Source organism: Strigops habroptila, chromosome 9 (assembly GCF_004027225.2).
Source record: "Strigops habroptila isolate Jane chromosome 9, bStrHab1.2.pri, whole genome shotgun sequence".
Classification (NCBI taxonomy): Eukaryota; Metazoa; Chordata; class Aves; order Psittaciformes; family Psittacidae; genus Strigops; species Strigops habroptila.
In genome coordinates this window covers 27,818,595-27,846,406 of record NC_044285.2, presented here as the reverse complement: position 1 = coordinate 27,846,406, position 27,812 = coordinate 27,818,595, and the positions used below count along the sequence as shown (strand labels likewise).

General features: G+C 45.9%; 2 protein-coding genes across 3 annotated transcripts; one reads left to right on the top strand and one right to left on the bottom strand.

The window, feature by feature from the left end:
- Positions 1–1,423: 1,423 nt before the first annotated feature.
- PDZD11 (PDZ domain containing 11) lies at positions 1,424–4,300 on the bottom strand. The gene is made up of 6 exons (XM_030496712.1): positions 4,186–4,300; positions 3,948–4,031; positions 3,436–3,492; positions 2,995–3,093; positions 2,757–2,817; positions 1,424–2,335 (listed from the first exon to the last, which is right to left on the bottom strand). Exons 1-6 carry the CDS (start codon positions 4,270–4,272, stop codon positions 2,301–2,303), a joined length of 423 nt encoding a protein of 140 aa, XP_030352572.1. The 5' UTR covers positions 4,273–4,300; the 3' UTR covers positions 1,424–2,300.
- A 13-nt stretch (positions 4,301–4,313) lies between these two features.
- KIF4A (kinesin family member 4A) lies at positions 4,314–26,175 on the top strand. Of its 2 annotated transcripts, none has more exons than XM_030496699.1 (31): positions 4,314–4,416; positions 4,614–4,756; positions 4,858–4,972; positions 5,601–5,791; positions 6,057–6,149; positions 7,312–7,478; positions 7,726–7,820; positions 8,019–8,138; positions 9,170–9,345; positions 10,365–10,426; positions 11,093–11,228; positions 11,732–11,790; positions 11,999–12,104; positions 14,445–14,510; positions 14,810–14,995; positions 15,783–15,886; positions 16,184–16,328; positions 16,802–16,912; positions 17,620–17,703; positions 18,308–18,421; positions 18,662–18,817; positions 19,424–19,518; positions 19,910–20,039; positions 20,931–21,101; positions 21,552–21,659; positions 22,414–22,491; positions 22,587–22,688; positions 23,318–23,479; positions 23,870–23,989; positions 24,687–24,809; positions 25,431–26,175. In XM_030496699.1, exons 1-31 carry the CDS (start codon positions 4,368–4,370, stop codon positions 25,614–25,616), a joined length of 3,753 nt encoding a protein of 1,250 aa, XP_030352559.1. In that variant the 5' UTR covers positions 4,314–4,367; the 3' UTR covers positions 25,617–26,175. The 2 variants fall into 2 exon arrangements, with proteins under 2 accessions (XP_030352559.1, XP_030352560.1); XM_030496700.1 differs by having other exon boundaries at positions 4,351–4,416; positions 11,096–11,228.
- The last annotated feature ends 1,637 nt before the right edge of the window (positions 26,176–27,812 follow it).

The window sequence follows — 27,812 nt, the reverse complement described above, 5'->3', positions numbered from 1 at the left end:
CCTTTGCTGTCCTGCTGCTGGAGAGGGGCCTTGTGATGCCTCTGCGTATTTCACTCGTAGGTTTGACAAGTCTGGCTGTGGTGTAGGGTGGAACAAGGGTGAGCTTACAGAGTTTGAGTTTGGGAGTGCAGTGGGAGGAGAAGGGCTTTTGCTCCAAAAGGTCAAGCTACCTGCAGTACCTCTGCCAGTCTGCCTCCCTGGCCAGGGAGTTAATTCATTGACGTAGACCTGCTCCAGTCCTCGTGACTCTTGGCCTCTGTTTTGCAAGTCGCTAAAAATTATCCAATGTTCCTGGACCTGTTGTTTTCCCACCAGGAATCAGTAACTGCTCATTTGTCCTTCTGGTTCTGGAGGATAAAATGGACTGTGGTGGCCAGTTCAAACCCCATTAATGCTTTGTCAGTTAAGATAGATACCCAAGACATGAGTGTGTCTTGGGGAAAGAATCCACTCTTTCCTGTTTGCCCACAGCCAGTCACAGGGCCAGTGTGAGGGCTGTGAGAGCACCCAACTAATTACCTCTGAGTAATGACAGGGAGGAAGCAGCCCAGGGCAGGGGACATCTCCCTGGAGCTCCTGCGAGGGACTGCTCAGAAGCAGGATGAACAAACGTATTTATTTGCAGTGTCTCTTGTGGAGAGAGTTCAAGGTGCCTCTTGGCTCCTCAGCAGTTGGGTTGTGTGCTGAAAGCCTGACGTGTGCCTTCAATCACTGTTTTCCACCAGGCAGAGACCAGGGTTGTTCCTGGGGCCAGGAACTGACCACCTCCCTGGCGTGTCTGGGCACAACGGGGGGAGAAGGGAAGGTGGAGCAGTAGGAGGCTGCCTTGCTGCAACCTGAGCATCCTCCTTCCCCAAGGAACGTGTAAATGCTGGAACTTGGTGTGAGACTGCGGAGGTGAACACCCCATGGGACGCAGAAGCCTGGCCGCGTACAAGAGATCTGACATCTTACAGCGAGGCTTCCAAAGTGTTTTCCCTCGTAGAAAAGCTAATTTTGTTGTTCAGAAGGTTTCTTTTCTAGTGTATTTTATTCTGCTTCAGCCTGGCTCAGCTTTCTACCCAGCAGCTGAGCTAAGGGCAGCCTTAGCCACTGCTGAACTGTCAGGGCTGCTACCCTTGGCAATCCCAAGCAAGCTGTTAGTGCCATTACAGACACAATCCCCCACTGCAGCTCTTGCTCCTGGTAGTGCTGAAGCACCACTCCAGGTTAAAAAATCAAGGACTGGCTTCCATCGGAGTGGGTGGAAAAACAGCCTTAAACCAGAGCTGCACATCACATGGATCCCATGCTTTCCTCCCTCAGGCTGCAAGGGTGACTGGAGCCAAGCCTTGTCCCGGCTGTCCACCCAGCACTTCCTCGGGGTAGTGCTGAGGGTGGTAACAAACACCCCTCCACACAGACATCCTGAGTGGGAACAGGATGAACGCTGGTTGCTGCACTTTTTATTATTTCAGTTATTACAGATAAGCAGAAAACACCACACAGGCAGCCAGGGCAAGGGCTGTCCTGATACCACTTGGTATGTTGATACTACCATGTGGAGTAGCACGTGACAGAACTGTGCCAAGTGAAGAAAGCAGGTTCAGTGAGTGAAACCCTCAACCGTGCAGATGCTGCCCTGGAAGGAACCCGGACAAGTACCTACAGCAGTTCACAAACATGCTCCAAGCAGCTCAGTCCCGTATTGGGGGGGGTGGTGAAGCAGCACAGAGGTACAAACCTGCCTTGGCAGACTAGTGCAGCGAGAGATGTGCACTGGGTTTGAGAGGATCTTACTCCTGTTCTTGAGTCCAAAGTAAACCCAGTAGTGAGGAACAGAGGTAGGACAGCAGAGAAGGAAAGAACTTCATGGTACCAGGAAAGTGAACAGGTTGATCTCTTGGAGGACAAAGGCTGTGCTGTGCTCCAGCATGCTCAGACCCTCTTGGCCTTACATCTAGTAAGTAACAAGGGTTGGATCCAGAACCAGCAGAGCCCTCATTTAATTCAAGTCCTGCTAGAAGAGAAGCACAGATCTTGCCACAGAAGCTGCCCTCTGGTACCCACTTCCACATCAGCTCCAACAGCTTGTTTCAACACCCAGTCCAAGGAGCACACACTAAAGCCCCATCCATCTTCCAGCTAAATAAGATTCCATTGGTATCCATGCAGGAAACAGCCGATGCCTGTGCAGCCAACAGGACAGTTGTACCTCCAGTGACAGCTGAAACTCGGTATGTCATCTCAGATGTTGAGGAAAAGTAGTGGAGAGTTCTTTGCAGGATGGCCCCTCTGGAAACGCAGCAGACAGATGCCTACTAGTGAACGGTTCTTTCCTTCTGTCTCTGGTAATCTGGAAGGGAAAGGCAAGGCTGAAAGAGCAGGAGAGGCGGTTGCTGATGGCAAGGTGGAATTAGCAAAAGTGTTACAGGAAAAGATATATTCCATTTATACCTCACTAAGTAGAAAGTGTTGCTACTTTAAAGCAGCTGGCTTGAAAGTAGTATTTGCACCCCAGCCAGTCATTTCAAGCTATTTTAGGGCATTTAGAATAAAAGTTTGTTTGAAGTCCTCTCTTCCCCTGCTCCATATTTTTCTTCTATCTTCACTTAAGGGTCAGTTTCCATTTTATGAAGAACCCTTGTTTGGCTTGACCTGACCTTCCTCCCCCTCCCTTATATCTAAGGGAACTCTGTGGGTGCAGAAACCGAGCGTTAATAAATACAGTCTTATCCTTCACTCAGAATCTAAATGTTCTTAGGGAGGGCACTTACTGTAGGGGAAGTAACGCACACGCATGGTGATCTCACGGGCTGTCTTCAGGATCTCCACAGCCTGAAACCAGAAAGAGTTGCTCAGTGACCAGACTGGGCTGGAGGAAAGAGGAATGCATCAGTTTTGCGGTGTTACCAGCTCAGTTGGTGCAGGCTGAGAGGCCAGAAGGAGATGGTGTGTGCACGATTCCCCCCCATCCTGTCCCTGCTCCGGCAGTGCGGCTGCAGGAGTGCTCACCTTGCTGTGCTCAATGTCCTGGAAATCCACATCATTTACTGAGAGCACCTGGTCCCCTTCCTGCAGCCCAGCCCTGTGTGCATCTGAGTCGGGGATCACCTGTGAAGGGAAGAGCAAGGACAGCAGCAGTGATCCACGGCACAGCCGGTGCTGCAGCTCCCCTCCTGCACAGCCCAGTCCCAGAGCTTCCCTATGATGCCCGCCCACAGGACAAGGGAAGATGGGGAGCAGCGGGGACTGCAGTGCACCACCAATGCTCTGTGTGCTGGTGAGAGATCAGGAAATGCTGCAGGACTGTCTGATCGCAGCTTGGTGCGTGGCAAATTACAGCTGTGAGTTCAGAGACTCATATGACAGTCTCCCTGCACACCCAGCTGGCTCAGCAACACCCAAGGGAACAGACAGGACACAGGTAAGGAAATAGTAGAAGGACAGACACACCTTAGAGATGAAGATTCCCAGCTGTGAGGCTTTTCCTCCCCGGATGTTGAAGCCCAGCTGTGAGAGAAACCAGCAGTGAAATGCAAGCCGGGCTTTGACCCAGGACCCTTCCCACTGCCAGCATTCCCGATGGAGCTCGGGCAGTGGTGTGGCAGCACCACCCCTCCACGTTAACCTCTGTGGCAACCTCGCCGTGAACCCCCAAGGGCCCCCCCGCTCCCTCTCCTCCATCAGCCTCACATCCCCACATGTGAACATCTCTTGCCCCACCCGTGTTCGCTCCGTTCACCCCATCGTTCACCCCAACCTGTTCCCGGCTGGGAGCAGCACCCGCCCCGGCATCACCCCGCTAGGAGAACGCTGCCCGTCGGGGATTATCGCAACCCCGCAGCTCGGCTTCAAAGGGGTTTTGCTAGGAAGGGCACTGGGAACCGTGAACCAAGTAAGAACGGGAACGACCGAAAGGGACCCGCGGACAGGGGGAGAAGGGTCAGTGTTAGGCGGGGTCTCACCTGCGCCCCGGGCGGCTTCTTCAGGACGATGGTGCGGGGCAGGAACTGGGTGAGCTCGTTGTTGTAGTCGGGGTGGTACACCCTCTGCAAGGCAACGCCACGGCGCCCGTCAGCCGGCGGCCCCACCGCGCACCCCGGGCCGGGCCGCGGACTCCTGCCGCCCGCCCGCCCGCCCCGGGTTGCCGCTCCACCACCCCCCACACACACTCCCACCCCGCTCCCGCCGCCATCCCCGCACCTCATGCGGCGGCACCCAGGCGGGCGGGCTCTCGTAGGGCGGCAGGAACACCACTGGGAAGTCGTCGTAGGGTAGCCGGCCCTCCATGCTGCCGCGCCGCCTCACGGGACCGGCCCGCCCCGCCGTGCGCCCTGACGCGCAGCGCCGCCATTGGCGGTTCGAGGAGCGCGGGCCCGGTTTGAATGTTGGCGGTTGCGGCGCCGCCATCGCAGCGCGCAGCGGCGGGGACAGGTGGGTCTCGGGCCGGGCGGCGGCGGCAGCTCCCCCTTCCCCGCTCCCCTCAGGCACGGCCGCGGGCTGTCGGGGCTGGGCCGCGGTAGGGCCGGTAGCGGGGTCTGGGCCTCCTCGCTCCGGCCCGGGCCCCAGCGCGGTACCCACCGGCAGCGATGGGTGCTGCTTAACCTTAACCCGGCTCCGCTCCCCGGCAGGGCGGCCGCGGTGCCTGAAAATGGTGAAGGAAGATGCGAAGGTGATCCCGGTGCGCGTGGCGCTGCGCTGCCGCCCCTTGGTGCCGAAGGAGACCAGCGAAGGGTGCCAGAGCTGCCTGTCCTTCGTGCCTGGGGAGCCGCAAGTAAGGGAGCCCGCGTCCTGCACCGGGCCCGGCGGTGCCTCCCTCCCTCGGGGTGCTGCTGGGGCCGCGTAGTGAGTGTGGTCTGTCTGTCTGCTCCGCAGGTGGTCGTAGGTAACGATAAGTCGTTCACGTATGACTACGTGTTTGACCCTTCTGTTGAGCAAGAGGAAGTCTTCAACACAGCTGTGTCCCCTCTCATACGAGGCATCTTCAAAGGTGTGTGTTAACTGAGCTTATAAATCATAGAATTGTAGAATACGAGGTTGGAAGGGACCTCCAGGATCACGTGGTCCAACCTTTAAACTCTGTTTAAAATTACTGGGGTTTTGGTGGGCTCAGCTGTGGAAGAAGGGGCTGTTTTATTCTCCCTTCTGACTCGTTTTTCTTTGTTCTTCTCAGACAATTAAATCCTGCACTAACCAGATAGTGACTTCAAGCTTTTGTGCCAAATCTTGCCTGTTCACAACCTGTTGCACTCCACAATTCTGTGTGTTCTTTAGGTCATTTTGTTTCCTGATGCTGTTTCTGTAAGGCAAGAGGATTTTATCAAGAATAATACAACGAGTTGATAAGCACCTCATACCAGGAGCTGTTAGTGATGGTACTGCAGAACTGGGATGACAGAGAACTTACACTGTGTTTCTGTGACTAGCTCTAATAAAACCTTAACAAAGAATTGGAATAACAGTTTTACCTGTGTTTATGTTGCTAACTGTGATCTGTGCATAAAGCTTGTGTAAACTGACAGCAAGGATCACTGCTTTTCCCAGAACGCAGCCTTGTTCATCAAAGCTTCTTCGGGTTCCCATGTGACTGTCTGATCTGGGCATCCTTTGTTCCCCAGGGTACAATGCCACTGTCTTAGCCTACGGACAGACAGGATCTGGGAAAACGTACTCCATGGGAGGTACCTACACTGCCAGTCAAGAGGATGAGCCCAGTGTGGGGGTCATCCCACGGGTAATCAAGCTGCTATTTAAGGAGAAGGAACAAAGGCAGGATTGGGAATTTGTCCTCAAAGTTTCTTATCTAGAGGTAAAAGTTGTTTTGATTTTCAAACTATTACGAAGTTCTGAATTGCAGATAAAGTGAGCTTTAATGAGGCCACCTCCTTCAAGTAGTAGATATTTATTAAATTAAACCCAAAGACCACATAAGGTCTTGTCAGGAAGTGGATTCTGAGTCTCTGGTGTCTTTCTGTAAAGGTAAAATGAATAGAATGTAATGCAAAGTTAGCCATGATTTCAGCCTGTCATCATGCAAGGCTGCTAACTCTGAACTGCTGCTCTGATGTTTTCAGATCTACAATGAGGATATTCTAGACCTTCTGTGTCCATCAAGAGAACGGCCTTCTCAAATCAGCATACGCGAAGACCCAAAAGAGGGCATAAAGGTCTGTTATCTTCTTAGACAGGGCACATACAGAGCGATATGGCATGGGATGAATTTTTTGGTGAATCAACTACCTGGCTCCTTAAGCACTGCTTTGTATTAGTGTGTGTGGAATCATCACAACTACTCATTTCTCTCAAAATCGAGCTGTTGATGATCCTTAAGTTTACTCAGGTAACAGCAATTGGGGAAAGCATTCATGACAAAGCCACTTTCAAGTTCTATTCTGACTTCCTTCGAAGGCTGATTTAGGTGAATATCTGATAATGTGCTTTGGGTCTTTCACCAAATTCCAAATCCTTGCAGTTGCACTCTTCCTTTTGGTAGAAGTAGTGTACAACAAAAGGATCCTGAGAGGAAACTATTTCAGTGCCCAAGTTATTTGTTTTGTACAGATGTGTATTTATAGTGCAGATAAGCCTTGTGCTAACTTTTGTTCTGTGTACTCGTTTTGTAGCTGAACTTCCATTGTGCTGCATTCACACCGTTTCAGTTTGCAGTGGTGGGTTGGTTGTCAGTTGTCATATACACAGCTTAGGTGTCATGTTGCTTTGATACCTTAATATCTTTGTTACATGTAGTCCTGTGCTGCTCATTGTCATCTCTAAAACACTGTGGTGCCACTCATCCATGTGTTAGTAGCAGCATTGTGATCCAGGGAGACAGGCCCTTTAGGGAAAGTGCAAGCTTGCCAAGGAGCACGACCAGTCCCCACTACGCAGTCTTCTCTACTACCTGCCTCCCCTCCGCTCTATTCACACTAGTTGCCAATCCCGTCAGCTAGTTTTCCACTTTCTGTGCCTGTGACTGGCACAGCTTTCAGCTCCAGCTTGGCCAGGCACATCTGAAGGCAGCTCTGGATTTCTCCACAGAATACTGAGGAGCCCAGCTGGCTCTCAAGCAGGCACAGAGGAACTTGGTGTGTGTATGTAGGACTATGGTGGAGAGATGATATAACTTAACATTACTGATAGGAAGTTCAGAGCAAATTTTTGCTGGAGGCATCCATACCAAGCTTCTGGCTTGAAATGAGACTGATTATTGTGAATGCATATTTACACAGGAAATTCATTTTGGTACAGTCTAAGACAGGATAAATTTTCTGATGGAAGTCAGGATGAAGAGGAAAAAGAGGATAAATAATACTTTCTTTCTGAATACAGATTGTAGGGTTAACAGAAAAAAATGTCACCTGTGCCCAAGAGATGGTATTCTGCCTAGAGCAAGGGAACAATTCCAGGACAGTGGCTTCCACAGCAATGAATTCCCAGTCCTCACGGTCGCATGCCATCTTCACTATTTGCATTGACCAGAAGAAGAAAAGTGACAAGTAAGTGTGATCACACAGCCACTCCTAGCAGTTGCTGGGGGTCAGACTTACTCAGCATTTCACAGTCCTGTCATTCTTTGTTGGCCTTGAATGAACTCAGCTGAGCTTGAGGCGATTCCTTTACTTGGCTGTCTCTGATATGAAGTATGTTTTTCAGCCCAGTAGCTCAACTATGGTAACCACTGGACTGCTTCTTTCCTAACTGCATGTTTATTTGAGAGAGTAAAATAGTTTATTTCTGCCATAGGAACAGCAGTTTTCACTCCAAGCTACATCTGGTTGATCTTGCTGGCTCTGAGAGACAAAAGAAGACCAAGGCTGAGGGAGACAGATTAAAAGAAGGTCTGTAGGAAAAGAACTGGTATAGCTCGAGTTTCTTATCACTTCTGAGTTAATAAAAAAGCAAAGCAGTTCGTTTAATTAACACTTTTAATGTGTTTTTTTTTAACCTTCTTATTTTTTTTTTTTTAATAAGGACAGGAAATGAACAGTTCCCAGTTACTGAGACATCTCTGCTCACTGTCATCTGTTTGTATGCAGGTATCAACATAAACAGAGGTCTCCTCTGCCTGGGGAATGTAATTAGTGCTCTTGGTGATGAAAATAAAAAGGGGGGTTTTGTCCCCTACAGAGACTCAAAGTTAACAAGATTGCTGCAAGGTAAGAGACAGATGATGATAAATCTACATAGACACTTTAAATAACAAAGTAGCAAAAAAACCTCAACAACCAGGAAACCACAGCTCAAAGCAGTGGCTGCTGTTGATAGGGGGGTTGCATTGATTGGTTTAGTTCCACTTCTTGCTGAAGCTGGGCCTGTTCTGTGCTCTGATTTTTAGGTTGCAAATACATTGAGATGGACACATTTGAGTCCAGCTGTTTTGAAGTTTCTGTGTAACAGAAGGAAACTAGACAAAGTGCTTTTTTTTTTTTCTTTGGTGGGGAGAAGAAAGATGAGAAGCTATGCCTGGAAGCAGACATCTACCATTATACCCTAATTATAGCTATTTACTGGAGAATATTGCAACCAGAATGAAGCTCAAGCTGTATGTGCCTTCACTGTGCCCATCATGTTTGTTTTGTTTGCTTAGTCTGGTCCTTGTAGTGCTTATTTTTCAACAGTTGTGATGGGCTTTTAATGCATTTTACCTAAATTAACCTTTAATATAGGCATAGCTATAGTAATGCAATTTACTGGAGTTTTTTTTTCTTGTAGTTAAATAATCTGGTATAAAAAGTTAGGCTTTTCAGTATTTTCCCTGTCTGGAAGTATCTAATAAAAACAAGCCAGATTGGACAGAGCTGGATGTGGGACCTTTTTCTTCTGATCATAAGTTTTAAGTAGCCAGGATGTGTTAGCCTAAAACAAAAGGATAAAATGCCATACAGCTTGATGACTTGAACAAATACATTCTTGGCCAATAATTCTTTAAATTGGAAGATAGTGTGAATTCTGATGTCTGGATATCCATGGAGGTCTTGAGTATTATTGTGTGGGAGAAGGCAGGAGGAAACCTGAAGAACTATGCCAGAAATAGCGTACAGAAATTGCAGCAATTACAGAAATTACTTAACAGGACAACAACATTACTGGGACTTCTGATGTGAAATAATTGGGGCTTAGGGCTGAGACACAACTTTGGGACTCTGGCTTTCAAAATAAGCTGATTATGCCCTATTTTTCTTCTCAGATTCTCTGGGTGGAAACAGCCACACTCTCATGATTGCCTGTGTAAGCCCAGCAGATTCCAATCTAGAAGAAACTCTGAATACTCTGCGCTATGCTGACAGAGCAAGAAAAATAAAAAATAAACCAATTGTCAACCTGGATCCCCAGGCAGCTGAGTTGCACCAACTAAAGCAGCAGGTACTGTGTGCTTCATTGTGTGAGAAGGGTAGATCTACCTTTTTGGTACTAAGATCATTAAAGAGTAAGCAAAGACACAGGATGCCTAGCTACACAAAACAAGCCAAAAATATTTGGTATGTGTTTCTCTGTCTCTTGAGATGGCCACATAAGTGCCATATACATAAATATTTCTTATAATTCTACAGCAAGTATTCAATGCCACAGAAGAATGGTAGCGTTAGCATGATTTACATTTCCCTTCCACTGAACAAATCATTGCCTGCCCATTAGGCTACAGGTGAAATGAGAAATGCAGTGGTGGTTGCCTTGCTGACATCATCTGCCGATGTCCAGCACAGAGCAGGAAGTGGTGAGTGTTCCCATGTGGTCACCTACAGAGGGAAATAAGTTGCATAAACTGGAATTGGCTAAACCCAAAGCCAGAAGTGCCCAAGGGCTTGTCTACCAATGAGAGTGAACCAGGCTTGCTGTGCTTACTTCACATTATGCATATGATAGTCTTTCATGCTACCTCTCCAGAAAAAACCTCAGTATTCTGGTTCCACAATGGATCAAGGGAGTTGTTTTGCTTACTGCATAGGACTGTTCACCAGAGCTGAATGAATGTTTATTAGCATACTGTAAATTCAAATCACGTATTCAGGTAGCTTAGAACTGCAAGTGCTGTGACCATCTCATGTGAAAAATAGCGACAGAGCAGTGGTTCAGCAAAGTGGGAGACCTGCGCTTTAGACCAGCTAGGTCCCTGACGCCCCACACAGCGTGTCAGCTCTCTGTGGGTGACTTACCGTGCTCTGAGCTGAGCATTCCTGATGAAGATAAAGTAGCTCTTCTTTTTAGGAGTAAATTACTTAAAATACTTGGCAACATGATTCCTTCCCACAGGCCATTGCCTGTAAAAGGACAGTTGTGAAGCAGGTGACTTGTATTAAAACTAAGGATCTTAACAGTGTTCCTTCAACCATCTAGTTCTTATATGGGAGAGTTTTACAAGTAGTAATTGTTTGTCTTTCTAGGTTCAACAGCTACAGGTGTTATTACTGCAAGCCCATGGAGGGACCCTTCCAGTGACTATCAAGTAAGATTTGTATGTTAATGCTCAGTGTTCTGATGGCCATCACACACCAGCAAAGGCTCTAGATCTCCTTTGCTCTAGGCAGTGCTGTAGAGTGAGGGTAGAGCAAAGTGTTGCGTTCTAATAGGTTCTGGACAATCTTTTTTTTTGCCCCTTTTTGTCATGTTTACTGAAATTCCATGCATGTGTGGGTAGTATAGTTTTGTAGCAATCCCCTTAAGATTGCAAAAACCAATTGTAGGAAATATGACGAGCTAGGCAATGTCTCCTAACTGTCTGTTTCTCAGACCCATCTGTCCATCTTTTCTTTCTCTCCTCTCTACCTCTAATTGTAGGGCACCTCCATCTCCATTGTTCTTAAAAGCACAAAATGCAGGAAAGAGTGGGATAGTGTAGGTGTTTGTTGTCTTCTGAGGATGTTCCAAAACCCAAGCACATTAAGTTTACAGACTGGTCAAACAGCATTCCTGTTTCAAAAAGCTGTTTTCTCTTTCAAATGTCTACTTTTGGAATGCTGTATTACTTACATTTTTAAATTAGACTTCCTCTAGTGATTTCTGTTTCTCTGCTACAACCTGTATTTATTGTAAGTTATTTAGGAAACTTGGAGGTAATTTCAGTGCAATTACAAAGTCATGTTCATAAGCAAACCGGTCCTTAATATTTCAGTAGCATGGCACCTTCCGAGAATCTTCAGTCCCTGATGGAGAGGAACCAATCACTAATGGAGGAGAATCAAAAGCTGAGCCAAGGGCTGAGTGAGGCTGCTGGCCAGACAGCACAGATGTTGGAGAGGATCATTCTGGTAAGTTTCAGTTACCTAAGAAAAACTTCTAAGTTGCATGACTTCCCCTTTTAGCCAAAGATTAACCAACAGCAGCTCCTGTATTAATGGCTTATTAGGAATCTCTCTCTTTAATGTTCCTTTCACATTCATTTAAAATCTGTAGCCATCAGTCAGAACCAAAAGTCTTCCAGAACCAGTCAGAGCCTAGAGATCTGTTGACTTCAGTGGGGGAAAGACTTGAATATTTCAGCTTTCTTGTTCCTTTAATGTTTTAAATGCCAGCACTTACACATGTGCTCTCTCTTCCCCACCCCATTCTGCTCTTTGGTTCGCTGCATGTATTTTTCCTGTGAAAAAGGGTGTTAAGTCTAAACAAACTGGCGGCAATGATCATGCAAGATCTTTCAGTGCATTGATTTGCCACAAACTGACAACATATCTTTTGCTACAAATAAATTGGCTATTTTCTGACTTCTCATCTTGCTATTCCTACAATTCAGTATAATTCTGACTTCTCTTAGACAGAACAAGAAAATGAGAAGATGAATGCCAAACTAGAGCAGCTTCATCAACATGCTGTGTAAGTCTGTTTCCACACCCTACTTATGCTGAGGAAATGTCTTTCAGCATTAAATATTTTTGTTGGGATAAAGCGGGTACACTCAACTTGTGTTTGTTCATCCAGGACTCATTTGTACATTCAGTGGGGAAAGTTGTTCCTTATTGGTGTGTGTGACACAAACATGCTATGTAATACTCATGGACTTATTCCCACGTCTACATTGCAGATGCAAGCTTGATCTACAGAAGCTGGTAGAGAATGTAGAAGATGAGGAACTAAAAGAAAATGTTGAGGTGATTCGCAATCTGCAGCAAGTTTTGGCTCAGTTGCAGGTAAGACTGAATCCAGGGAGAGAAGAGTGTGTGCCAAGTGAGTTTACTAGCAAAATCGGGGGCTCTTCTGCTCATCTGGTGAGCTGTGGTTTCTACTGTGCAGAAACCTTGTTTAAGAAACCCAGGAATAAAAGTATTTAAATGATTCTTGATGTCCACTTCAAGACAAGCTGGGCTTTCAATGCTGCAGAAAGGCCACTTGTGATTGAGCGGCCTTTCTGCAGCATTGGTGACACGTGGTGGTGAGGGGGGAAAGAAGAGACTCCATAAAACAATCTGACTGTGGGAGATTAGCATGGATTTGCAATCCAGAAGTTGGAAGGAGAGTTATAGACTTGCTAGTTTTAACGAGCAACAGAAATTGTAGGGACCTCAAATTGTTAAATAGAAGCTGCCTGATCTTTGTCTAAACGAAGATCTTCTTTGTTCTCCCTTGATAGATATTCCCCCTGTTCTCTGACTCCTTACTCCTGTGAGGAGCTGGATGCCAATGCTGGAGTTGAGGGAGGACTAGAAAGAGTGGCCTGTCCAGTTAGTCTAGGAGGAGTATACTCACTTTGCTAGAGGAGGAAGACAATGTCACCCTCTTTCCAGGGATAGCTTTCTGGACAGAGGGGAATAACATTATGCTTTGTCATAACAGGCTAACAGACTGTTATTAGCTTCCTTTTAGAATCATAGAATCATAGAATCGTAAGGGTTGGAAAGGACCTTAAGATCATCTAGTTCCAACCCGCCTGCCATGGGCAGGGACACCTTGCCCTAAACCATGTGGCTCAAGGCTCTGTCCAACCTGGCCTTGAACACCGCCAGGGATGGAGCATCCACAACCTCCCTGGGCAACCCATTCCAGTGCTTCACCACCCTCACTGTAAAGAACTTCTTCCTTATATCTAATCTAAACTTCCTCTGTTTAAGTTTGAACCCATTACCCCTTGTCCTACCACTACAGTCCCTAAGGAAGAGTCCCTCCCCAGCATCCTTGTAGACCCCCTTCAGATACTGGAAGGCTGCTATGAGGTCACCACGCAGCCTTCTCTTCTCCAGGCTGAACAGCCCCAACTTTCTCAGCCTGTCTTCATATGGGAGGTGCTCCAGCCCTCTTATCATCCTCGTGGCCCTCCTCTGGACTCGCTCCAACAGCTCCATGTCCTTTTTATGTTGAGGACACCAGAACTGTACGCAGTACTCCAAGTGGGGTCTCACAAGAGCAGAGTAGAGGGGCAGGATCACCTCCTTCGACCTGCTGGTCACGCTTCTTTTGATGCAGCCCAGGATACGGTTGGCTTTCTGGGCTGCAAGCGCACACTGCCGGCTCATGTTAAGCTTCTCGTCAACCAACACCCCCAAGTCCTTTTCTGCAGGCCTGCTCTGAATCTCTTCTCTGCCCAGCCCGTAGCAGTGCCTGGGGTTGCCCCGACCCAGGTGTAGGACCTTGCACTTGGCTTGGTTAAACTTCATAAGGTTGGCATCGGCCCACCTCACAAGCGTGTCAAGGTCCCTCTGGATGGCATCCCTTCCCTCCAGCGTATCAACCGAACCACACAGCTTGGTGTCATCGGCAAACTTGCTGAGGGCGCACTCAATCCCACTGTCCATGTCACCGACAAAGATGTTGAACAGGACCGGTCCCAACACCGATCCCTGAGGGACACCACTCGTTACAGGTTTCCAACTGGACATCGAGCCATTTACCACAACTCTTTGCGTGCGGCCATCGAGCCAGTTTTTTATCCACTGAGTGGTCCATCTATCAAATTGATGTCTCTCCAATTTAGAGACAAGGATGTCATGTGGGACAGTGTTGAATGCTTTGCACAAGTCCAGGTAGATGACATCATGCTCTGCCGCTGTCCATCAGTTCCGTGGCTCCATCATAGAAGGCCACCAAATTGGTCAGGCAGGATTTCCCCTTAGTGAAGCCATGTTGGCTGTCACCAACCACCTCGTTGTTTTTCATGTGCCTTAGCATGTTTTCCAGGAGAAACTGTTCCAAGATTTTGCCAGGCACAGAGGTGAGACTGACTGGTCTGTAGTTCCCCGGGTCTTCCACCTTCCCCTTCTTCAAAATGGGGGTTATATTACCCTTCTTCCAGTCATCGGGAACTTCACCTGACTGCCAGGATTTTTCGAATATGGACAGTGGTTTAGCAACTTCCTTCGCCAGCTCCTTCAGGACCCGTGGATGGATTTCATCAGGTCCCATGGACTTGTGCACGTTCAGGTTCTTAAGATGGTCTCGAACCTGATCCTCTCCTACAGTGGGCCTAAGGTCTTCGTTCTCATCTTTCATTCTTAACCAAAATTATTTTCTCTTTATTTTCTCTTTGTCCTATACAGAGTGAAAATGCTGCCAGAGCAGAAGCTGCTGCAGAGGTGGCAAACTCTGGACAGGATGCTACAGCTGTAAGTGAGGGGAGTCCAGCAGTGCAGACCTTACCAGTGGCATGTGTTTATCCCCTCATCTCTCCTATCTGCATCCTTATCCTAGTTTTCTAATCCAGATGTTTGGGAAATAACGTGTCACTTTTGTATGTGCTGCCTTTTTAAGCTCTTATTTGGTCAATATATTAAAGATCCATAACCTTTAATTTTGAGTATCTTACTTTTTTATGTAAAATGTGAATCTGAAGTGTTCTGCAGAACCTGTGATCACAGAGGTGGATTGGATTGGCCTCTCCTGCTTATTGCTGTGTCTCCTTCAGGAAGCAGAAATGGGCCACAATACCAAGAGATCCTCAGACAACTTCACCACTCAACATGCCCTTCGTCAAGCACAGATGTCCAAAGAGCTGCTTGAATTGGATAAAGTCCTGGCTCTGAAAGAGGCACTTGCCAAAAAAATGACACAGAACGATAGTCAGCTGGAGCCCATTCAGTCCCAATACCAGGTAAGCTCTTTTGAAATAGTTCTGGTAAGGATATGTTCAGTTTATTTTTTCACCAATTAATGCAGTCAGTCCATGCTGAAGAGGGAAAGGAGGAGACGATCTGTCCTTTCATGAGCATGTTCTCATTGAGTCTGTTTCCTTAAGCTGGGTCGCTGCTCTCTTGGGCATAGTGGGGAATTAACTACAGGTGTCAGCAGAAAAGGGGGGGATTGTCATGCCCAGCTATCTTACAAATAGCTCTACCACCAGAAGACAGTCTTTTCCCTGAAATCATAGAGTAATAGAATAGTTAGGGTTGGAAAGGACCTGAAGATCATCTAGTTCCAACCCCCTTGCCATGGGCAGGGACACCTCACACTAAACCATGTCACCCAAGACTCCATCCAGCCTGGCCTTGGACACGGTTAGCCACTCGCTGTTCTAGGTGAAATGGGCTTCTCTGCTTTTTACTTGGAGGTTTGCTTGGCCAAACCAAGCAAAATGCAAGTACTTCATTGTTAACTCTTACAGTACAGCCAGCTGATCTGTTCACTAGCTGTGCTGGGATCTCCTGTCTCTGAAATTGTTCAGTCATAACTTTTAGTTTGTCACAGTGGTTCTGTAGACTGACTAAGATCTCAGTGTATGGCAGACTGGCCATTTTGACACTGGTACTGCTTTTAGACAAGGTGGTTTACAGTCTGTTGGAAAAGAACATGGTTTCTTAAGGCCTCCTGTTGTAAAGCTTTGTCTTGGAGTGTAATTTCAAGGTTTTTATTTGGAGGCTTACTATTCTTGTTCTTTCTAGACTAATATCAAGGATCTGGAATTTGAGGTCAGCAGTTTGCAAAAAGAAAAGGAGGAGTTGATCCTTGCTCTACATATGGCAAAGAAGGATGTCAACCAGGCCAAGTAAGGGTGACTATGAGAGCTGTGTGCTTATGGTGCTGAAAATTGTGTTAATGTGCCTGTGAAAACTCATTGTCTTGCACATCTGGTACTTGTAAAAGCTCTTATTTTGATGCAGATGCATCCCTTTGACATGGCATGTGAGTTGTATGAACTGCAGAAAAGCCTGATAGTGGGTTTTCATCAGTTGGAAAGACAATTGCTTCGTTTTTCATAAGGTGTCTTTAAAGTTGGAGAGTACTTGTTCAAGAGTAACAGTTTGGGGGGGGGGCCTGTTTGTAAAGTGCGGCTTCTTCACAGACTTAGTGAACGGCGTCGGAAAAGACTTCAGGAGTTGGAAGGACAAATTAATGAGCTGAAGAAAAAGCTGAGTGAGCAGGCAAAGCTCTTAAAGCTGAAGGAATCTACAGAACGTACTGTCTCCAAGCTGAACCAAGAGATCAGGGTAACTAACCTTAGCATGCAGTTCTCAGGCTTGCTCTAGTGTCGATAAAGCAGCTTTCTGACAGAAGGCGCTCACTTTCTGTTTAGTTTGGTTTTTGTAAGATTCCTTATGTTACGCGACCACAATTGCTGATGTAACAGAATAGGCAGATGGCTACTGAGACTTGGAGGAGTAAAAGAAGTCCTAAGTGTCTTCTGGCTATTCTGATAATTTATTGACTCAGTCAAATCTCTTGACTTGACTTTGATTTCCTTTTATATGTTGTGCATGTGTTAGCCTTCCCTTTATGCCTTAAAAAATGAATTCTCAGGTTTAGCACTTTGAGAGCGTCCGTAGGCAAGTACTCCAGGTGGGCAGCACACTAATACTTCCCTTCTGCCACTCCCCACCCCTGACAGACACGCTAGGGGAATGTAGTTCGAAACTACCCAGGATGCAAGTGCTGGACAATTCCAGCCCCTTCTATTTTTCAGGAAATGAAAAACCAAAGGGTACAGCTGATGCGCCAAATGAAAGAGGATGCTGAGAAATTCAGGCAGTGGAAACAACAGAAGGACAAGGAAGTGATCCAGCTGAAAGAACTGGTGAGCAAACAATATGCCCCTAAACTGTACCTCCCTCTGAAGAGTGAAACAAATCATTAAAGTGTTTGCTGCAAGGCTTTGCTTAACTAGCAAGCATCTGAAAAACACCTGGGGAATTCTTTGAAGATAATGTTAGTTCATATGGTTGCCACCTTTCACCAGTTGTCATAAATGGACTCACTTGTGTCTGGAGATCTTAAAGCTATCAACACAGTTGTCATGATTCAGATCTAAAGCAGAAGGCAAAAATATTGAATATTTTTAAGCATTTAAAGTTCTAGGGCTTGGCCACAGAATGGGAGGTATTTAAACTTTCAAAGGAATATTGAATTCGCAGGTGAACAGAATTGTTAATGAAATCCAGCTGCAAACATGTACCTCTTGAGTTCTGGCCTCACAGGAATTCTTACTGTAACCAGTTTGCTTTGGGGTGCGAAGTCTTAAACTTGTTTGTAGTCTCTTACAGCTTTTAGGCTTCAAAACCTTTTTAATGGAAGGTGTGAAGGCCCTTCTAGTCACTTTAAGCCTAACAGTCATTTGTTCTTAAAGGCACTACGTGTCTTAAGCTTGTAGTGATCAGTGAAATTATGAAACACTTGCATTGTGGAACAGCAAACAATTATTCTGTTTCAAGAATTGTGAATCTGGCCACAGGTATTAATGTGAGGGGTGATTTTTCCATCTGTCTTAACATTATTTCCCTGCAGGATCGCAAGAGACAATATGAGCTCCTGAAGCTAGAACGAGATTTCCAGAAGCAGGCCAATGTACTTCGGCGCAAAACAGAAGAGGTAAAGGAGCCCATATCTGCTAGAAACTCCCAACTGATTCCTAAAGGTCTGCAAAGTGTGGTTGGAGGTCATAATAGAATATGCAGAAACTTCCTCAAAGCAGTTTGAAAGTCTGGAAATAGGTGCTTTTCTCTCTGTAGAAAAATACTATGCTTCTGTCTGCAGCCTTTGAGGGATTGAAGTTAAATCTGATCCTTAAAGGCTGAATTACCCTTTGAACATCAGGCTTCTGTGGCAAATCTGTTTCAGACACCCAAGCTAGAAAGTGTAAAATGAGCTTGGGTGGTGGACATGCTAGATTGCAAAAATCTGTCAGGATGGCCGTACAGAAGAAACACATCTTGAAACCATCATTTTGGAGGCCTTCTGCTACCTTTAGGCCTTTAGGCCTAGAAACAGATACTATTTAAACTGGGAATCTTGGCAAAGGAAATAAAGTCAAAGACTCAAGTCACTTAATCCTGAAGTTGCTCTGATCTTATTAACCTTATGCTCTCTTTTACTGCCTCAGTGTCTGGCTTGCATTGTGAATGCATCATGTTTTCAACCATTGCAGATCAAGTGAAGTATCTACTGTTCAGCTCTTGTGTAAAATGTTTTACAGGCAGCAGCCGCTAACAAGCGCCTAAAGGATGCTCTGCAGAAACAACAGGAGGCTGCAGATAAACGGAAGGAAAGTCAAAATCGAGGAATGGAAGGAGTTGCTGCACGAGTAAAAGTGGGTGACAAGATGTTGTGCATTTCAACAATGAGTAGACTTATCTCTGTGAACTCGGTGCTGCTGGGGTTGATGGCTGGAGAGCAGAGGGGAGGAACGTGGGGGAACATTTTAAGGGAGGCAGTACGATTATTCAGGTTATCTGTGAAAGCATTTCAGAGAGGGATGCAGTCCTGAAATTGAGACTATAGTGAACCACTATACTGGGTTTTGGGGTTTGATGTTGGTTTTTGCCTCCAGAGCTGGCTTGCAAACGAAGTAGAGGTTCTCGTTAGTACTGAAGAGGCTCGACGGCACCTTGCAGACCTTCTGGAGGACAGAAAGATCTTGGCACAGGAGATCCTTCAGCTTAAAACAAAGAAAGAGGCTGGGGAAAACCCACCTCTAAAGCTCCGGGTAAGAGAGGAGTAAATACCGTTTTCCCTGCCTCACACCTCTGGCTGTTCAGCAAATACTGTCACTTACTCTGATTCGCTTCTGTTTGACCTTTTACCTTGGATGGTAGGGATGGAGATGGTTACCTTTCTGGATGAAATCATTTAATGTTGTTACTGTCCTCTGGGATATCAGGGAACAGAGTTGCTGAAATAACTTGTTTCTTAATGCACTAAATACGAAGGGTACGAGTGGGTCACACCCAAAGCTAGAAAGTGTAAAATGGGCTTGGGCGGCAGACATGCTAGATTGCAAAAATCTTTCAAGATGGTCGTACAGAAGAAACACATCTTGAAACCACCATTTTAGAGGCTTTCTGCTACTTTTAGGCCTAGAAACAGATTCTGTTCAAGCTGGGAATCTCGGCAAAGGAAATAAAGTCGAGTGGGTCACACCCCTTAATCAAAAACTCTGAGGAGGAGCAACGTAATTTAAGCTGTGGAAAGATACTTGAGGCTTTTATAATAGTATGGCTCCTCTTTGCTGAAATGTCTGTAAATGAAAGCCCAATCTTGTGTGTATTTCTTCACTTATTGCTCACTTCCGTCCATTGCTGTAATTCTTTAGAGACGCACCTACTCCATCGCAGATTTGCAGGCATCGGAGGCAGACCTTTCCGTAGCGAAGCAGATAGAAAGCCTGGAAACTGAGATGGGGCTCAGGTGAGGCAGTACAACAAAGCTGATTTGCATGGCCTTGCTCCGTTTTGGGGGCAGGTTTTTTTTCCTCTTCTCTTTCTACAACTCTTCTGTGAAACAGAAGAGAAAGTAAAATAACTTCTACACTGACGGTAAAAATGAGAAGACCATGTGGTTCTCCTGGCTTGAATTTTTCCAGAATGTGGAGTTGTGGGGACACTACTCAGACATTAGGATTGCTTTTTCTTTCTGTTTGTGAGCATCTCTGTACGAGGGAAACACTGCACTTCATTAAATGGACAAAATTTTAAGTTGAACTATTTTTTCTAATATTCTGATATCAGTAATTTTAGCCCAGTCACTAGCCCAGTTTTTCTTCTGTTTTGTAACCTCAAATACATATATTCTTCCAAAGGAGTGCCCAGATAGCTGATCTGCAGCAGAAACTCTTAGATGCAGACAATGGAGATCGTTCAAAACAGCGTTGGGACAATATTGCAACAATTCTAGAAGCTAAATGTGCTTTGAAGTATCTCCTTGGAGAGGTAAATTCTGAATTATCCTATTTAAATCACTAAAAACAAAGGCTGTAAGTCTGCTTAGCCAGGGATGAAAGGAAGTTACTAATAAGCTGACAGCAGGGATGAATTCATGAAGCGCTCTTGTACCGGATGAGATTTATTTCACTCACAACTTCTGATTAAAATATTTTCCTGTACTATAGATCAGTTTAGGGAGTGAAAAATCAAAAAACAGGGAAGAGGGAAATGGAATAGACACAGTCCTGGAGATACTGGCTAAAGCTATGCTTACAAAAGAAAAGGACTTGCATGGGAATAGTAAAAGGGAAGAGACCAATCTCAAAAGTGGAAGAGGAAAAAAAAGAAGTATCTAAGGCTTATTGAACAAGTAGGCAATCTGTAGGGAAAGAAAGAGAGTGCTCTAGGGTTAGAGCGGAAGCCATGGAATGGATGTTGAGACGAGAGAAGCCTGAACAAGACTTCTTGTTGGGGGTAGGGGCAAGTAGGAATTGCGCTAATGTGTGATTAAGGAAAGAGCAACTGAATGACAGAATCATATATCAGTCCCTGGTGTTTGGAAATTAAAGGAAAAGAATAAAGCAGCTAATATGGGAGAGAATTCTTTCTTGAGGTCCCCCTAGTACTCAGATTGAAAGTGTTGCAGGAAAGGAGATTAATCTAGAACTGTTAACAAGACTTCCTGCTGGTTTGCATCTCCATACCAGTTGTCAGATATCTAGCTCTGGCTCTCTCATCTAATCTCCTTGTTGCTGATGGCCAGTCCAATTCTGAGGGTGTCTGGAAGTAACAGAAATGCTTTGCCTTCAGACTGCAGCATGTCTGTCCCAACAGGCATTAAGAAACATGGAACTGGAACTCACTGACCCAAGCAATCATCTTGCTTCTGTCTTTCAGCTGGTCTCCTCAAAAGTGCAAGAAAGCAAGTTGGAGAGTAGCTTTCAGCAGTGCAAAGCCAGCTGTTCAGACATACAAAAGAAGCTGGCTGAAGAGCAAAACCACATAGCAGAGATGGAGACTGAGTTCCAAAATCAGCTTTTGCTGCAGGAACAACACCACCAGGAAAAGGTAAAACAAAGTGATAGAAATCTTGAGAGCTCCTGTGTCTTGGGACTGTGATTCCTAAAGGGGCTCAGGGATAAAGGGAAAGGGGATGTGCTGAAATCTGTTGCTGTATATCTGATGAAGATTTGTTAGACTTTTGCAGATAATTAACAAGGAATCTCCCTGTTCATCTTCTGTCCTATCCAAGTCCATATTGAATAGGACCATTCAATATGGTCCTATTCAACCATATTGAATAAACCTATCCAAAATGGTTTATTCAATAACATTTTGCAGTCCTTTAAATGAGAATGTTACACCTGAGCACAAGACAATTTAAAAGTAGATCAGATTGGAATCATGCTTTGAAGTGGCAGAAAGAATCTTTCTGAAGTTAAGGCCTTTTCCTGGGCTGCCAGATGTCTCTTTAGGAATTCATGCCTGTTTGTCTCTACCCTATTAACTTGCTTTTAGGTTCTGTACCTGCTTAGCCAATTTCAGCAAAAAGAAGCAGCAGAGAAGAAATTGGAAGATTCACTAAATGAGCGGGAGGAACAGCTGCAAGAGCGACTTAGGTTCCAGGTAGAGGGTCTGGATGTGACTTGGGGAGGGTGTGCTCATTACCTGCTACTTGGAATAGTAGCTTTAGAGTAAGGAAGGTGAAGAAGGATTGAGAGTATTTCCATTTGTAGCTAAGGTTGCTCAGTTCAGTTGGCTGCAGGGGCCAATTGCTACACAGGTTTGAATAAGCCTGTGGATTTTTTCCTCTTATGTATCTTCTTCCATTAAATAAATGTAAATGCAGTGTTGAGACCCGTCTCAATCTGACCAGCTCACGTAAACTTCCATGCTCAGAACACCTGTAGTTACGATATTCAATATGCTATTACTAATCCTTTGCTGAGCATATTTCTATTGTGCTGTGCAGTGGAAGAACTTTAGCTTGATCATATAAATATTTTACATGCTGCACCTTTTCTTGTCCCTAAAAGAATGAAGTCGTGTACCAAGCTCTTGTGGAAGGGTGTGTTCAGCAATGTATTAAAGCAAAATCGGTCCTAGGTGCACCTAATTTGGAGGTAAACCTTAGAAACAGAGAGAATTTTAGGTAGTAAATGGTCACTCTGAAAGGATCAGCTGCTCTCCACATTGGTGGCGTTACACCTAAAACGTAACTAATGATTTTCCTCATCTAGAAGTCAGAGGTGATCTCCTGATGGAGAATACAAAGAACCCCCTCTGGTGTTGCAGGAAAGATCGAAACAAAAGAATCTCTCCCAGACTTGTGCTACCTCCTGCATGTAAGCCTACAGATTTCATCTTGTCTTGTGAACAGGAAGAAGAGCTGGAGAAAATGAGGGAGCTCTGCGAGAAGAACCAAGAACTTCTCCATGAAAACGACACTCTTAAACAGGTAGAGATCTGTACAGATGCAAGTCATAAGAGCTTCCTGGCAGTTGGGTTAATGTGTTTTGCAAACCTTTTTCTAACTTTTGTCCCTCTTAACAGAAACTGCTGCTCGTCCAAGTTGCCAGTGGACAGAAGCTCCATCACGTTCGGCAAATGCCATCAGAGTCCCCAGATTCTTCTTTTGATTACATTCCACCCAAAGTAAAGATGCTGCATATCAGTTTTCATACTTGTATTGTACCTGAGTTCTCTTCAAAAGTTAATGTTGGCTATTAATAGTCTTAGTTTCTTTCTCTCAAGTTTTTTTTTTTACAAGGCATCTTGTTCTGCTTGTTGAAGTTGGCCTTGTCTGTACTTCAGGCAGTCCTTAAGGCTTCTGGTTTCGGAATGCTCTGAAACTGGCTTACAGAAGTGTTTTCAATCTTAAAAAAAAGAAAAAAAGACAAACAAAAATCCAAACTTGTTTTCTTAATTTAAGTATGTCTCGCTCTGTGTCCTCCTTTGTAATCCAGGTGTTTACTCGTTGTAGTATTTCCAGTCTCTGAATCATTACTTTGCAAAAAGGCCAAATCTTAGTGCTGGGAGGAATAAATGATTTAAAACTTTATTTTGCCAAGACTGTGACACAAATTATTAACTTTCCAAGGATTTGTCAACTATAGCGTTGAATTTTTAATCCTGACAATCTCATATTCTCTCCTCCCTAACCGTACAGCCTTCCTGGCTGGCTGAGAGGAATGGGCTGTGGTGATGGGACTCTGAAGTGCCTTAATAAAATGTAAACCCATTATTTTTTCTGGGGCCTCAATGCTTGTAATTTCTCTGTGTAGCCAAAGACTCGCCGGCAGACAACAGCAAAACCCCGTACACTAATCCCAGAAATGGATGTGGAAGAGCTGTTCTCTGAGTCAGGGGAGTCCGGAGCAGAGATGGACGATGCAGAGTGGATTCCAGTAAAAGCAGTCAAAGGAACAAAGAAAAGCACGATGGGGGTAAGATCCAGTTACCTTTGACTCGTTGTTACCTATGAAAGAATCACTGGCTTGTATCTCTAAGGATCTAGAAAGAGCAAAAGTTTGCCTGTGGTCAGTGACACCTTCCTAAATAGTTTTTCATTGGACAAGTTTTCTTCCACCATGAGGCACACATGTTCTGTCCAGCTGCCTGTGGCTGAACTGGCCTGTGTGTTTCAGACAACAGCAAAATAGTGAACCCTTATAGCAGTCTTATTCCTTCATGGAGCCTATTTTGGGGGGGGGGAAGGGATGGCCTGTCATGATATCCCTGTGTACTGCTCCCACTGTGGTGTGCTGCAGTAGCAATCTAGAAGCAGTATATAAACCACCAAAGCTCTTTCTACACAGAACTCTTCTCTCACTCAGTGCTCCTGCAAGGGCCGGTGTGGAAACAGGCAGTGTGGCTGCAGGAAGCAGAAGGTGGGCTGCACCGATGGCTGTAGCTGTGACTCTGCCAAATGCAGAAACAGAGACTCTGGCTTTCCGGTGAGTAGTGCTGCGTTTACACCCACACTACACAGTGTTTAAGCAAAGCTGGATGAAGGGGTAAGTGCTTATGCTGTTAGTATACACACACAGTTTGTCAAGGTAAAGCACATGCACCTCACTGAAACATCTATAAATGTCACTAATTCAGTGTTGCCCTGTGCGGAGCCCAAAGCTCTCCTCTGCACTGAAGATAGACATTTGGGAGATGTCCCATAGATTTACCTGCCACCGATTGTCAGCCGTGAATGTGAGGACAAACAGTTTAGGTTTTTCTTTTGCACTTGGTATATAAAAGTTGTATCTTTGGCTTCAGATGGCACGAAAGCTTAAGCCATTTTCAGGTTATTTTTGTTTTGTTTTTGTAAAAGAATGGAAAGAGATAATTTGGGGTTGGGGTTTGTAGCATCAGGAAGGTTCAAGAGCAACTGATGTTCATTGGAACTCTTGCTAGAAATGTCTGCCTGAGTGCCTTAGTCTTTCTGATATTTGAAGCAGAGATCTCCCATAGCAATTCTTTAATTATTGACTCTCTTATGAAGGCAGTTGCCTGGCAGAGGCATCTGGCACCCTGGATTATGAATTACTTCACAACTGGAGAGAAGGGTGCTTAGGGACCTCTGGTATTTCTTCAGCTGTTGGTGGGGAAGGGAGGAATGGATGTTGTAAAAGTGCTTCAAAATAGTATTGCCCTCAGGATGCTGCGCAGAGTGAGGACCAAGGAAGGGACTCTGAAGGTTCCTTCAAACTTCAAGACCTCGCTGAAGTGACTGTGGGAGAGACCTTCTTTCAGCCTGTGTGCCCCATACCAACCTCCAAGGTACTGCCTAAAGGTGTAAGGGCGAGGAGGGGCTCTAAATGTGTGTGCGTGTTGTTTATGGCTACTGATGGATCTGTAAGAAAAAAACCCGAAACAAACAGAATGACAGACTGGTGCTAGAAAATTCTGACCAGACTGCAGCTGTCAAACCAGCTTGTGTTTGTTTTGAGTCTGCTGTATTCTTTTCATACTAAAATTCTGCCACACAGGTTTACCATGCTTTCCTGCTGCGCCCTCCAGCAATGAGAGTCTGGTATTGGCAGAGCTCATAGGACACAATCACATCTAAGTCCAAATTTATTGTTCTTAAGCCACTGCGTACAGTGAACAATAAGTGCACCGTGGCTGAAGTCACTGTGTACTCTGGCTTGGCAGCTGTAATTTCACTTCAGCTAAACGAATTCACATACCCGAGACGTGCCCTCTCTACACTGCTCCAAATGCTGTCTTCCTGCTCAGTCCATGAATTTGTCTTTAGAATTTTGACTTTTAAAGAAATAAAGCAACTCCTGATGTTGGCCTGGCAACTTCTGTATGTGCTGTCTCCAAGCTCCAGTGCAAGCTGGCTGGCTTCTTCAAGGCACTGACCAACTCAACTTCCCTTCCTTTCCTTTCTGATAGGTCCTGAAAGACATCACAGACCAAGACACATTCCTGAAGAAGCCCAGCACTGCTGCTTCCCTGCTCATGAGAGATGAGGAGTCCCAAGAGAACCAGATCCCACTTGTGAAGAGAAAGAAGAGAATGCTGAGTAACAACACCAGCTTCTTCTCAGGTTGTACCCCTATCAAGGAGGACTTCAACTGACAAGCCCACAGGTTGTCCTATGGCTGGCCTGGGCTGTGCTCCTTCAGACCATGCCACTGGTGACTAAAAAAAGTGGGGTCTCTTGGGGTAGCAGGAGCCTGATGACTGTCCTGCAGGTCAGCAAGGGAGTCCGTCAGCAAGGTCCCTAGTTCTTGTTAGATTGTGTCCAGTTCTTTGTGAATATTTGTATGTGTGGCTCTGGAATTTCTGCGGTGAATGGAGTTGATTTAATCCGGGTCCTTCATTCCATCCCGAGCTGTGAACATGTTGGGTACAGTTTAATCCATAATCTTGAAAGAACTTTGCCTTTGCACTGGAAATGTGGGTCCTGTCCTCTAATCCAGCACGAAGGGCTGTCCCAGGCTGCTGGAGGTGCTGTCTGTAGTCTTAACCTAGAGAGCAGAGTGGAAACAGTCAGTGTTTCTGTACCTTTGGAGCACTGTCAGTGTTCAGTGAAGTTAGAACCTTGCTCTAGCCAGCTGTGAATATCGTAGTGATTTTAACTTGGGTTTGTAACTGTAATAAAGTAACTACTAAAACCCCCTGACTTCTAATTTTACATTATTGTGTATGATGAATAATTTTACATGACTGTATGCAGCGACCAACCCAGGCCAGGGTTAATTGCAGGGATCTCCGCTTCCACTTGCTGTGTTGTTGCCCCTTAAGCCTCACTCCCGGTGTTTTTCCTACTCAAAGCAGGCAGTCCCAGCAGGATACTGCTGCTTTCCTTCCCTCTCCTTGTTACTAAGTCCTAATTTTTGAGTTACAGCATAAAGAAGTGGCAAATGTAATTGTTTTGTGTTTTTCCCTCCAGTGGTAGCAGTGATAACCCAGGCCTGTGCTTTTGACTTGCACACAGGTGCCATCCCTGAGCTCGAAGGGCCCTCTCTGTTTATTGTGGGCTGGGTGCAATAGTAATTGGTAGGTGGCTTCCAGCCCTGTGCAAGCTGGGCAGGCTTTGCTGCACAGGAGCTGTTCAGACAGGCCTTTAATAAACATCAAAGGGTATCTTGGTGATACCCTTTGGTACTAAGATGGTTCCTCTTAGTACCAAACTGAAAGAGCAATGTCACTTTCCCTTTCTTACAAGCTCATTCCTTCTCTGAGGAGTGGTGGGAGCAGTTGGAGCAGGAGCAGGGTTTGTGCTGTAGTCGACAATGTGCTCACTGACAAAACTGTGCTTGGAGCTCGGTGCTTGCCTGAGAGAACTTGACCTAATGAAAGGGCATCCATCCATCCATCCATCCATCTATCCCACACGCCTGCCCCTCCTTTGTGAGAGGGCTTAGGAAAGATGAGTAAGGAACTGTGAGGTATTTGAAGAACAAAGACACAGCATAAAGGCAACAAATCCTTGTGTGGTGACACACAAGGTGTAAATGCCTGTGGTTTAAGCAAACTTGTCCTGCTCCTAGAGGGGTTTGTGAAACAACATCTGTGTGGTTGAGGAGCTGCATGGGCAGTGGCCACGGTGGCAGGTCTCGCCTTTCCCAGATGCTGCTGGCTGGCTGGAAGGCACCGCTGTTGGAAGAGGATGTTTTGTGGACCTGAATCTTAGTCCTAGCCCCTCGTGGGCTCCTGTCTGGGTGCTGGTTCAGCAAGGGCTGCTCTGGGTCACGCTGGTGGCACAAAAAGGCACTTTCCCCAGCGGGGCAGGGAGGTGGCGTGGATGGCTCCCCCCAGCCGGCATGTCAAGCTGAGCCTAAGCCATAGTGCTGTGCCAAGCTCTGCCAAGTCATGCTGAGCCATGTCGAGCCATGCCAAGCTGTGTCAAGCCATGCTGAGCTATGTTGAACCATATTAAGCTGTCAAGCCATGCTGAACCATGTCAAGCTGAGCTGTGCTGAGCCGTGTCGCTCTGTGCCAAGCCATGCTAAGCTGTGCTGAGCCGTGCCACGCTTCAGCCAGCCAGAGCACACACGGAGCTGTGTGGGACCCCTGGAGCACACGTCATGTCATGCCAGCTCCTGGTGCCACAGGACATGCTCAGGGCTTAAATTGAGATGAGCAGCTTCATTTTGTGTCCAGAGCCCAACAGCTGCTGACAAGCTGCCCTGGGGGAAGCAAGGGGGTACCTCGGATGGCTCAGACAACATCCCCCCCCAGTTATATGGTAAATATAACTTATTTTTAAATGATATATATGTGTATATATGTGTACCTGTGTGGGGCTTTGTACAGCAGATGTATGTA